The sequence below is a fragment of the Lacerta agilis genome, chromosome 6 (genome assembly GCF_009819535.1).
Source record: "Lacerta agilis isolate rLacAgi1 chromosome 6, rLacAgi1.pri, whole genome shotgun sequence".
NCBI classification, from domain to species: Eukaryota; Metazoa; Chordata; class Lepidosauria; order Squamata; family Lacertidae; genus Lacerta; species Lacerta agilis.
The window spans coordinates 9710114-9722864 of NC_046317.1; the positions used below are offsets into that span (position 1 = coordinate 9710114).

The following is a 12751-nucleotide window of genomic DNA, read 5'->3' on the forward strand; positions in this document are numbered from 1 at the left end:
CCCGCTTTTCACTACCCGAAGGAGTCTCAAAGCGGCTAACATTCTCCTTTCCCTTCCTCCCCCACAACAAACACTCTGTGAGGTGAGTGGGGCTAAGAGACTTCAAAGAAGTGTGACTAGCCCAAGGTCACCCAGCAGCTGCATGTGGAAGAGCAGAGACACGAACCCGGTTCCCCAGATTACAAGTCTGCTGCTCTTAACCACTACACCACACTGGCTCTCTAGGTGTTTCTGGACCACGGCTCTGACCATTGGCCATGCTAGCTGGGGTTGATAGTTAAGAGGGTGCTCTTCGTTGATTTTCAAAGTCTTTAAGCCAGGTAGAGGCCAGGTGCTGCACTCCCATCGATCATATCTTACTGAATTGTCTGATAAAAACCTTTCTGTGTCAGCACTAACTAACTCACTTTGCCTAGTTCCTCCAAAGATACAACGTGGGCCTCGAGTGATGAAAGCAAAAGCCGGTTCCAGAATCGATATACCTTGCAACGCACATGGGATCCCAACTCCAACGATCACTTGGCTTAAAGACCAAAATCCCATTTTGGTAGACAACAGGCAATATGGCGCCCCTTCAGACGGGGCTCTCAGAATCAGCAAAGTCTTGATATCAGACTCGGGAATCTACAAATGTGTGGCAAGTAACATTGCCGGCCGTGACGAAGCTGAGATAATGGTCCACGTTCAAGGTACTATAGCAATGGAGCCAAAAATGTTAGCACAGTAATAGATTGTCGCTTTTGTTTTTAGTATGCAATAGCACAAGACAAGAAGCATGTGAGAAAAATATGTATTTCATCTGAGTAGGATTCAACTTTTTAACATGAGACGAGACACTCAGGTATCTTTTCGTTTCAACAGTATCATTTTCAGTACCTCGGTTTTTGAACGTAATCCGTTCCGGAAGACCGTTTGAGTTCTGAAACGTTCGAAAACCGAAAACTCAGTAGCCGAAAGCAAGGCCTCAGGATCTTGCACTCAGCAGAAGCAGAGTTTGATGTTTGACTTCTGAGGCATGTTCGAAAACCGAAGCATTTACTTCCGGTTTTACGATGTTGGAAAACCGAAAAGTTTGTTAATGGAGACATTCGAAAACCGAGGTGCCACTGTATCAGATTATATTTCTGAGTGTTAAAACAGAATTTTGAGAAACTTATACATTTTGGGCAATCAAGTGATGCAATATTTAATTTCTGTTCCTTCCCTCACTTTAGAACCTCCTACTGTAGGCGCGCTTGATCCTCCGTACAACACTCCGCTGCAGGAAAGAGTAGCAAAGGAACAAATTGCCTTCCCATGTCCAGCCAAAGGTATGGAATGCAATGTTATTCATGCAGCTAGGACCTCCAGGAATTCTTCTTGGAAACCTGAGGCATCTTCTCAGCCACATTGCCAGTAGCTACTCCTGGGAGAGTGGGAGAAAACCCAGTTAATTGTTTTAAAAGTTCACTGGGTGTGCTGACATACTTCAGCGGGAGTGCATTGCGGGTCCCAACTAAAGAAGAACGGCAACTTAAGTTGTCAGAATCTGCACAACTCGCAGACTTAACATAGAATAAGAGAACAAGAAGAAAACCACTTCTGCGCATGCGCAGGAGGTGGCGTTGCGGGCGTCACAACCCGACCACGCGTACAGGGGCTGAGAGCTCAGCCCCTGTGTGATTGGCTGGATTCCTACTGCATTGCCCGAAGGCCGACCAATCCGGTCGGCTGGGGGGCGTGTCCTGCTTCCCTTTAAGCAGGAGATGGCGGGAATCCCCCCTCTTTCCACCCGGAGATCACAGTGATCACAGGGGGAGTTCCACTAGATACGCATCACTGGGGCTCCTCCTGGTGGTTAACCCTTCCTGGACTTCCAACACACGGGTTGGGGTCAGATATAGTGGTTAACCAATAAAGTCGTGGCCTTTACGCCCATTAAACCTATATCATGTCTCAAGTGTCATTATTTCCTTCGGGGAGGGAGGGACGTTGCCACGGAACATACATTTAAAGAAGCTTGGGAAACGTTTATTGAATATATGGGAAATAATTGTGTACAGCTGAAAACGCTGGCAGCATTAAGATAAACTCAACAGTTTAAACAAGTTTTGGTGGATGCAATAATGGAATACGGAATGGTATAGGGTAATTTTTTTGTAAAATATGCAGAGATTTATGATATGTAAAATGAACCATGGAAAGAGAAGAAGGGAAGTCATTGAGATCTGAAGGATGTAAAAATGAGTATTTAAAATTGTAAAACAGAAAATTTAATTAAAATTATATAAAATCTAAGTGCATTGTTAGACAATCTCTTTGTTCCTGGGTTGTTGTTGTCTCCATGCAGGGCATGTGTCAGTTAAATTACTGGCCTGTGTTTCATTGAAGACTCCCAAAAACCTTATTATTAAAGTATTTCCTTTTTAAAGTGAAATTTAAGAAGCCATGTTAGAAGCTCTATCCTTCTCTGCAGGTACCCCAAAGCCTGTAATAAAATGGTTGCATAATAACAAGGAGCTAACTGGAAATGAACCTGGCATTTCAATCTTGGAAGATGGCACCCTGCTGGTTATTGCTTCAGTCACACCATATGACAATGGAGAATACGTCTGCGTTGCGGTCAATGAAGCTGGAAGCACAGAAAAAACTTACAACCTGAAGGTTCATGGTAAACAAGCACCAGATGTCTATCTAATGCTATAGGGACATGGGTGGAGCTGTGGTCTAAACCGCTGAGTCTCTTGGGCTTGCTGATCGGAAGGTCGGGGGTTCGAATCCTCGTGACAGAGTGAGCTCCGGTTGCTCTGTCCCAGCTCCTGCCAACCTAGCAGTTCAAAAGCATGCCAGTGCAAGTAGATAAATAAGTACCACTCTGGCGGGAAGGTAAACGGCATTTCCGTGCGCTCTGGTTACCGTCACGGGGTCCTATTGCGCCAGAAGCGGTTTAGTCCTGCTGGCCACATGACCCGGAAAGCTGTCTGTGGACAAACAGCGGCTCCCTTGCCCTGAAAGCAAGATGAGTGCTGCAACCCCATAGTCACCTTTGACTGGACTTAACCATCCAGGTGTCCTTTACCTTTACCTTTTTACCTAATGCTATATTTACAAATGGGATGCGGGTGGCACTGTGGTCTAAACCACTGAGCCTAGGGCTTGCCATTCGGAAGGTCGGCGGTTCGAATCCCCGCGACAGAGTGAGCTCCCATTGCTCGGTCCCAGCTCCTGCCCACCTAGCAGTTCGAAAGCACGTCAAAGTGCAAGTAGATAAATAGGGACCGCTCCGGCAGGAAGGTAAATGGCGTTTCCGTGCGCTGCTCTGGTTCACCAGAAGCGGCTTAGTCATGCTGGCCACATGACCCGGAAGCTGTCTGCAGACAAACGTTGGCTCCCTCAGCCTACAGAGCGAGATGAGCGCCGCAACCCCAGAGTCGTCTGCGACTGGACCTTACAGTCAGGGGTACCGTTACCTTTACCTATATATACAAATGTTATTTTTTTTTCTGTCTATTGACTCTGCTTGCAAATTGACTAGGTTTTTGGTATTAGTTGAATAAATGTCAGCCCCAGGGGTGGGGAGCACATTTCATTGTGAGTGGAAGCTAAATAATAAACAAGACAAGAATGCCCGCTTCGATCAGTGGAATTGGCACTACTGCCAGGTGCCACATAATACACCCGTTCTGCATTTGTAAAAACTCAAATCGTTTAATGTGGCAGCGTCTTCCCTTTGGACCTCTCTGCCTAGTGAGATCAGGCAGGCGTCTTCACTGTAGCCTTCTCAGTTCCTGCTAAAAACATTCCTGTTTAGACAAGCCTACCCAGATGCTTAGGAAGTTGAGGTAGTTTTAATCTGTTTTAGTATTTTAACTAGTGTTTGCTTCAAAGCAGGGTTGTAAATCTTTCTTGATTTTGCAGTGTTATATTTTGCAAAAACCGCTTTGAGGGTGTGTTTTTGCAATTTAGCAGTTTATAAATTTCATGAAATGAATAGATAGTTAATAAAATAATATGTTTTTAAAAAGCAAAACCAAGCACCCAAATGTTTAATCAGCTTATTTGATTGCAGTTCCACCTGAAATCAGAGATCAGGACACGGTGACAAATGCATCTGTGACGATTAATCAGCCCACAAGTCTGTTCTGTGAGGTATCTGGCAACCCGTTTCCCATCATCGCTTGGTACAAAGCTGATGTTCAGGTATGTATAGGTGTGGTCGACCCCCCCCCCCCGCCCTACAAGTAGAATAAATAAAACCCAACAATGTTAATTCCTCTTCCCCAGTAAAATCAGGAAGAACTCTGTATTTTTATTTTGCTAGCTGCTCTGCTCTTTGGTGATGCTTGTCTCCTTCGGATAGATTTGGACTGAGTGTTGCATATACAGGTGAAACTCGAAAAATTAGAATATCGTGGAGAAGTCCATTTATGTAAGCAATTGTTTTCATTAGCTACTGGAGTTTAATATATGAGATAGACTCATGACATGCAAAGCGAGATATGTCAAGCCTTTATTTGTTATAATTGTGATGGTTATGGCGTACAGCTGATGAGAACCCCAAATTAACAATTTCAACTTTGGGGTTTTCATCAGCTGTACGCCATAATCATCACAATTATAACAAATAAAGGCTTGACATATCTCGCTGTGCATGTCATGAGTCTATCTCATATATTAGTTTCACCTTTTAAGTTGATCTCTAAGGTGGTCTCAGTTGGTCTCTAAGGTGCTACTGGAAAGATTTTTTTTATTTTGTTTCTTTTAAGTTGAATTACTGAAAGAAATGGACCTTTCCACGATATTCTAATTTTTCAAGTTTCACCTGTATTTAAGCAGTGTTTATACTTCAAATGGTAGTTTGCTATGGAGAAGTAGGTATTGAACAATAAGTTACTTGTGCTCATGCAAGAGTGGAAGGGTTATTATAGCTCTGGGCTATAGTGATTTTTCCAGTCCTGCTGCCTCCATCCTTGCCCTGGTAGAAAACCAGTTAAGGAAACAACTGCCTCTTCAGATTTGGAAGATCATAGTGATAATTTATTGCTATCTGTAAAATTATTTAGCCTCTGCCATGACTCCTAATTGCAGATCTTGCTTTATAACTTTCAGGAATACTTTTAAACTGTGACTTGCCTAATTAGGCCCAGGAAATGGCATGGGTAAGGTAGATTATTCAGATGCTGTATTTGGCAGGTGTTGAATTAGTTATCCTTGGATTGTTTTCAGGTGGTGGAGAGCAGCACCCTGCAGATTTTGAACAATGGGAAGCTGTTGAAACTTCTTAAAGCTGCAACCGATGATGCTGGACTGTATTCATGTAAAGCCACCAACATAGCAGGGAGCTCAGAGAAATTCTTCAATGTAGATGTGCGAGGTTGGTATTGTTAAAGATAGTAATCTTCAGAAAGTAGCCTTTGGTATTTCAAGTAAACCTGACATTTAATATAAGCATAAGTTATATAACGGTGGTGGGGGACCTAATGCCAACTCAGGTTTTCTCGCATCTTTTTACAATAGCATCTAAGTTCCCTGCCCTGCGGCCCTTACTAAATTTATTTGTTTGTTTATACATTTCAAGTTTATACATTTCACTCATTTTATAATCATTTTGACGTTTCACAACTTGACTTGCTTCCCTCTCTTCCTGCGGTTCCTTAAATTTGTTTTTAATATCTTCTTTTAATATCCAAATTAACTTAATTTGCTCCTCTGTTCATCTTCTTTAAATATACACTGCAGATTGTTACAGCAGCCCTGCCAATGTTTTTATCTATTTGCAATTTATCTGTAAATATTCGATAAACCATTTCCATTCTTTTTTTAAAAACTTAAGTTATCTTGATTTCTTATTCTTCCAGTAAATTTCACCATTTCTGCATATTTCATAAGTTTTTGTATCCATTCTTCCTTTGCTGGGACTTCTTCTTCTTTCCATTTTTGGGCAAGTCACATTCTTGCCGCTGTAGTAGCATACATGAATAAATTTCTATACATTTTAGGTAGTTCTGCCCCTATAATTCCCAAAATAAAAGCTTCTTATTTTTTATATTTTTTTTACAAAGGTTATTTTAAACATCCCTTTCATTTCATTATATATCCTTTCCCAGTGAGCTTTAACCTTGGCCCTTACTAATTTTGGTTGCTTCTTCTTTCAATGTGATCCAGCCCCATCTATAAGAGTCAGGGAGCATGATACATTTTGTTTAACCACTCTCCGCCTCCTCCAGCTAGTGATTCTCAATGTTTTCTTTCCTATCAAGTCCCACCCACCATAACAGGTGCTGACACATCTAGCGAAGTTTCCGTCGTCCTCAACCATGATGCCACCTTGGAATGCAGAGTCAGTGGTACTCCTCCCCCCGTCATCCAGTGGTTCAAGGACGGAAAGTAAGTGCCAGTTCTTACATTGATGCAAGATATAAAGAGAGATGAGGAACTGTTGTCTTCCTGTTGATATATTGGTAAAAGTAACCGTAACCGTAAAGGACCCCTGGAAGGTTAAGTCCAGTCAAAGGCGAATATGGGGTTTAGGCGCTCATCTCGCTTTCAGACCGAGGGAGCCGGCCTTTGTCCGCAGACAGCTTTCCGGGTCATGTGGCCAGCAGGACTAAACCGCTTCTGGTGCAACGGGACACCGTGACAGAAACCAGAGCGCACGGAAACGCTGTTTACCTTCCCGCCGCAGTGGTACCTATTTATGTACTTGATCTTTTTGGCGTGCTTTCGAACTGCTAGGTTGGCAGGAGCTGGGACAGAACAACAGGTACTCACCCCATCGCGTGGATTCGAACCGCCGACCTTCTGATCGGCAAGCCCTAGGCTCAGTGGTTTAGACCACAGCGCCACCCAAATGAGTGTACACAGCTACAGTTTTCTGCACATCAGTCCTCTTTTTCCCCCCTTTCTTTGCTGGAACTCATTGAAACTCAGTTCTGGCACCTCTCAGGTGGGCAATGTTGTTGCCATTCCAACAGAACAAAGGGAGGCATTTGTGGTGAGTTCTAGCACCTCTTTTCCCCCCTAGAAAAACAGCACCTGTTCTTTTTAATACAGCTGTTTTGTGCAAGAGCAGTTCTGTGCAAAAGAGCTCCCATAAAATAAACGAAGAAACAAAAAATGTGAACGTGGCTGGGAAAAGGCAGGCAGCATCCTTCCCTTTGGGCTGACGGAAGCAAAACAAAGTAGGGAGTGTGGTGACGGATTGCTGCACATGAAAGGCAACACAAAGATACAACCTACACACCATGTGCTTCAGTGTGTTCACAGTCGAGTAACATGCAGTTTTATATTGGGATTCCCAATATAGATTTAAAACACTTAATTATAATACAACATAAAGCAGCATGAAATACAGTATAAAAGTGTGAGTAACAATAAAAAATCAAAGTTCAAAAATCAATATTGGGGGAAATCCATCCAATAAACATTAGCTAGTCACCAGGGCTAGTTGGCTAAATTAATCCTACTTGGGCCAGCAAGGAGGCCAGGGGAGAATTAGCTGTGGGTTCCCAGAGCGGCTAATCTTCATAAAAAGAGGGGGGGAGAGAAAATAATAATAATAATAAGTTTTTATTTATACCCCGCCCTTCCCAGCCAAAAACCAGGCTCAGGGCGGCTAACACTAATTAAAATTCCAGCAAAAACATAACACAATCAATTTAAAATAACAGATTAAAATACAAATTTAAAAATTCAATATTAAAACTGCAGTCTCATTTTCAAATAACCCACCAATAAAAGAATGAAGCATAAATCAAACAGAAACCAGCCCAAAGGCCAGGTGGAACAGCTCCGTCTTGCAGGCCCTGCGGAAAGATGCCAAATCCCGCAGGGCCCTGGTCTCTTGTGATAGGCTGTTCCACCAAGTCGGGGCCAATACTGAGAAAGCCCTGGCCCTAGTTGAGGCCAACCTAGCGTCTTTGTTGCTCGGGACCTCCAAAAGATTATTATTTGAGGACCTTAAGGTCCTACGTGGGACATACCAGGAAAAGGAAAATAAAAGATCAAGCTGAGTTCAAATTAAAGTCCAGGTGGAATAGCTCTGTCTTACAGGCCCGGCGGAAGGAAATCAAGTCCTTTAGGGCCCTAGTCTCATGGGACAGAGCATTCCACCAGGTCGGAGCCATCACTGAAAAGGCCTTGGCCCTGGTGGAGGATAGGCTGGCTTCCTTAGGGCCCGGGACCTCTAAGCTATGGTTATTCATGGACCTTAAGTTCCTCTGCCGGGCATACCAGGGGGGAGGTGGGGTGCAGGTTGCCACTTGGATGAAAGGGATCCCCCCCCCCCCAGGAAAAATCACCTTTAAATTCACATAAACTGTGGTGTGGGAAAGTCCAGATGAAAGCTAAAGCTGCTCATCTGCCCAGTTCAGTAACTTGTAGCAAAAAGGTTACTCATGCTTTCCCAAAATGTAATCACAAAGCCAAGGGAAGCTCCTCTTCTACCTGTCACCTACTGATTTGTCAGACACACTGACATATAGCTAAAACATTATTTTCATCCATTCAGCTTTAGTAAATGAACACCACGAAGCCTTTTAGGAATGTAAAAACCTGCTGAAGTAAGGTACTAGACCATACCTTCTTGTGACGTTTGTAGTCCCAGGGTGAAACAAGGCTTTGTGTGAACCGAGACAGCAGACTCCCCCTGGCTTTAAGATCAATCTGCAGGTGAAATTTTCATATCTGTTCAAAAAGCAGCCACATGAATTGGAAACTTGTGAATGGAAGCCTTAATGAAATGAATGTGAGCGACCCCGCTAGGCGTTTCAAGTGGATCAAGCCTATTATTTCATTTGTTCAGCAGAATATAGAAGGAGGTGAAATGTTTTTTACAGATGCACAGAGTTACATTCCAGCACAGTATACTGCAAAGTTGAGATTTTGAGCCTCTGAACTACACATCTTCCAGGAAAAGCCCCTTAAGGGGATTGGACTTGGCAGTACAAATGTTAGCTGGACAACAAAAATGAGTATATAAATATTCTTGGACAAATAGCATTAGCATTTAGTAATGCAGGCCAGTAGCCAAAGTGAATATTCTAATGGCAACTGTAATTTAGAAATTTGTTCAGTGTAGAACATCGCTGGTAGATGTTACCTGATGCTTTCTTTATCTTTGGGTATTTTAGCACCACTTTGGTCTGATTTGCACACAGGCTCAGATTATTAAGGCTGGGGAAGGGAAACTTTTGGCCCCCCAGATGTTGTCAAACTTTGACTATTGGCCATGCTGGCTGGAGCTGATGCGAGATGTGGTTCAGGAACATCTGGGGTTCCCCCCCAAATATTTTCCGATTATAGAATCTAGTCCAACCCCCTGCAGTGCAGGAAATTCAGCTAAAGCATCCATGACAGATGGCCATCCAATCTCTGCTTCAAACCCCCCAAGGAAGGAGATCCTGAGTTAAGAACCTTAATAACTGAATAAATGCTGACAGACTGTGGCTTCGAATTGTTTGGGCACATCTACATAACAAATGTAAACTGTTCTGAGCCGGGTTTAAATGTTGAACAATGTGATTTTGTTCAATGAAACCCTAAGGGTGATTTCTTGCTGATCCCTAGCTTCCTACTTAGAACTGTGGCTTCCGCGGTGCCTTGGTTTGTTGGTGCTGTGACAATTCAGTAGATTTTCACATTGATTTGAATTTTGTAATGCAGACGCACCATTTATTTGCAGCAGTTTGACCTAGTAGAGTTATGGCTGGACATGCACAAGGAACTCAGAACTGTGCAGATTTCAGTAGGAACTGTGACTTGATCCGTATCGGCCAGACTAAAATGCAGACATTGAACTTAGATATTCACTAGCTTTCATATTTCCTTGGTACAGTCCTCTGCACCGTAAACATAGATAGATAGATTTATTGTTACGGTTCTCAACCAGCACGCACATATCCATAAAAAACAATCCAAAATACATGCTAAAATATGAACTATAAATAGAAACTATAAGCTTTAAAATTTTTAGATAAAAGAAGATATCACTACTTTAAAAGGTGGGCTACAGCCGGTTACAGCACTGGTTCGTCTTTAGCTCTGTCCTGAAGTTGTGTGGGTACTGTGAACTAGATCGGACTGAATTTTTATGGCTCTAGCACAGAACCTGGCTACCTTTGCTGTCACATTAGCGTTAGCATCTGAGAGAAGCCACTCTATATAGAAATTGTCCGAGCGTCCAGGTAGCTCAGCCAGCATCGAATGGATAAACTCGCCTCGCATCTCCTCGTAGAAGCAGCATCGCAAGAGTATGTGGCCAGTACTTTCCACCTCTCCAGATCCGCACAGGCAGTATCTCTCGCACAATGGGGTTCGTTTGTACTTCCCTTGGAGAACTGCTGAAGGCATTATGTGATTACGGGCTAGAGTAAATGCTCTTCTATGAGAGGGTATTTCTGGTTGGAATAAATATCTGGCTGGACAGGACAGGTATCTCTGTTCCTCCTGAATTAGAAAGTGAGGAACTTTACTCAGATCCTTTTGTCTTTCTATGTCTGTTAACCTCTGTTTAACAGTGATCTTTGCTGAGTTAAAATCACGTGACATGAGGCTAGGTGGATGGAGGCCTATACTTGTCAACTTCTTTACTATGGCCTTGCTCCAAAGGGATTGATAGTTATCTTTTAATATCAGCGAGGTTAGGCACCGTAAACATATCAAACTGCATTTAATAATGTGTATTTGGAATGAAAATGCATAACCTCCCCACAAACTTGGTGCAACCAAAGGGGAATTGGTGCTCAATAAAAAGGTCATGACATTGTAGTATATCTTAATAGGTATATCATTTAAATTTTGATATTATGCCAATAAAGGCTGAATGAATGAATGAATGAATGAATGATGGTGTTGCTTGGCAATTTCCCCTTGCCCTTTCATTTCCCCTGAATAATCTGATTTAGAAGATTGGGGGGGGGGACCTTTCAGAACAGCAATGGAGGTGGTGGTGGAGGAATGAAGGGGGAGGGGGAACTGCTAAATATTTCCAGGATCCCCATTTCATTGGCAGGAGACTCATTTTGCCATCAGTTTGGAGACACCAGCTGGATACACCCGTTTGGTTACAATAACCCAATGCTGATGAGATGAAGGAGTGGTGTATTACACAGAGTGAAATCCTAGGCATGTTTATGCAGAAATAAGTTCCAGGTTATTCATTGTGGCTTGTGTGCACCCACAGTATCACAGAAGTGGTGGTGTTTTTTTTGTTTTTGCTTTCCTGCAGGCCCCTCTTCCTAGGGGATCCTAATATTGAGGTTTTGGATGAAGGCCAGATCCTGCACATTAAGAGTGCTCGGAGAATAGACAAAGGGCGCTACCAGTGCAGTGCAGCCAATTCTGCTGGCAAACAGTTTAAGGAACTCAAACTCACAATCCACGGTAAGTAACTTACAAATGCATGATCTTAGCAAATCTTTTCTGTTTGTTTTGGTAAGGAACAACAGTGGAAGCTCCTGGTAATCCTGGCGAACACACACACACACACACACACACTTTTCTCTCAGTGCCAATGCATTTTAGTTTGTATCATTTACAGTGGTGCCCCGCTAGATGAAAATAATTCGTTCTGCGAATATTTTCGTCTAGCGGTTTTTTCGTCTAGCGAAGCGGCAATGCAAACCGCGGTTTTCGCTAGACAAAAAAAAAATCGTCTTGCAAGGCAGCCCCATAGACAATTTCGTCTTGCGGGGCAGCCTTCTGCTAGACGAATGCCTTCGTCTAGCGAGTTTTTCGTCTAGCGAGGCATTCGTCTAGTGGGGCACCACTGTATTCCCAGGCACATAGCGCAATATCCCAACTGCAACAGAGAGAATTAACAAAATTAAAGTTTTCTTATTCATTGCTCCCAAGATTCCAAAAAAAAACACCTGCCCCCTCTCCAGCTTTTGAACCATCCTTTACTGGGCATTTGCTCTGCGACGCTTCATAGGAAGTCATTCGTAAATGAAATAAGCAAACAACATATGTAAAATAAACAGTTGTTAAAAGTGCCTGAAGACTGCCTGATTGGTAAGGTGATTCTTTTTTGTTGAACCAGTTTATCTCGAAAGGAGTTAATGGGGGATCTTTGTCAGGAAAGCTTGACCTCACTTCTTAGTTAATTTCAGCATAAGTAGAGAATTTGCAGACATTCTCCAGGGCATAGATAGTGAGCAGAACCGAAGGAAGGAAGGAAGGAAGGCAGGTTGGCAGAAAAACATAGCAGAGATTTATGTGGGGGTTGTAATTATTGTCTAGCCCTGACAGAAGCCAGGCAGAACAACTTGAATCTCATGTAATAATTGAGACAGGAAACTTGTGATAGACTGCCAGAAAGTTTAAGAGGAGGTTATTAGCGATCTTGCACATCAAGGCTGCATTGGAGTGGAGAGAGAACAAAAACAGTCAGGAGACCGAAAATGGAGGGGGGGGGGGCGAGTGTGAATAATCTGTGTGGGGTGTGGGGGCAGTCTGTGTAATGCAAACTGACCACATGCTCTGGGCCTTCAAATTAAAACAGGGCAGAGGATGTAGGTTTGGATGGGGCAGTATATCCAATTACCTTTCCTAGACTCTTTGACCCCAACTGCAGACAGTAGTTCAGAAGGTGGGTGTGAGACCTAGACAAAAAAAATGACAATAATATTTAATCAGTTAAATTACTTGTCTGCCTTCTAAGAGGATAGTAAATGAAAAAGAGAGGCAATCTGAAATCTCCTCTCCCACTGGATTTGTTTCATTTCTGTTTAAATTGAAGGGACGTTTTTAGACTAACAAAACCCTCCTTCTC

The 12751-nt window shown here is 43.0% G+C and overlaps 1 protein-coding gene across 1 annotated transcript in view; it reads left to right on the forward strand.

Annotated features, from left to right (window-relative positions):
- Positions 1–12751, forward strand: part of HMCN1 (hemicentin 1) — a 286626-nt gene that overhangs the window by 124776 nt on the left and 149099 nt on the right. The window contains exons 24-30 of the mRNA XM_033151379.1: positions 417–689; positions 1215–1310; positions 2456–2650; positions 4049–4179; positions 5206–5353; positions 6240–6366; positions 11207–11361. Coding sequence (XP_033007270.1) covers positions 417–689; positions 1215–1310; positions 2456–2650; positions 4049–4179; positions 5206–5353; positions 6240–6366; positions 11207–11361 — 1125 coding nt within the window. The remainder of the gene's footprint in view (positions 1–416; positions 690–1214; positions 1311–2455; positions 2651–4048; positions 4180–5205; positions 5354–6239; positions 6367–11206; positions 11362–12751) is intronic.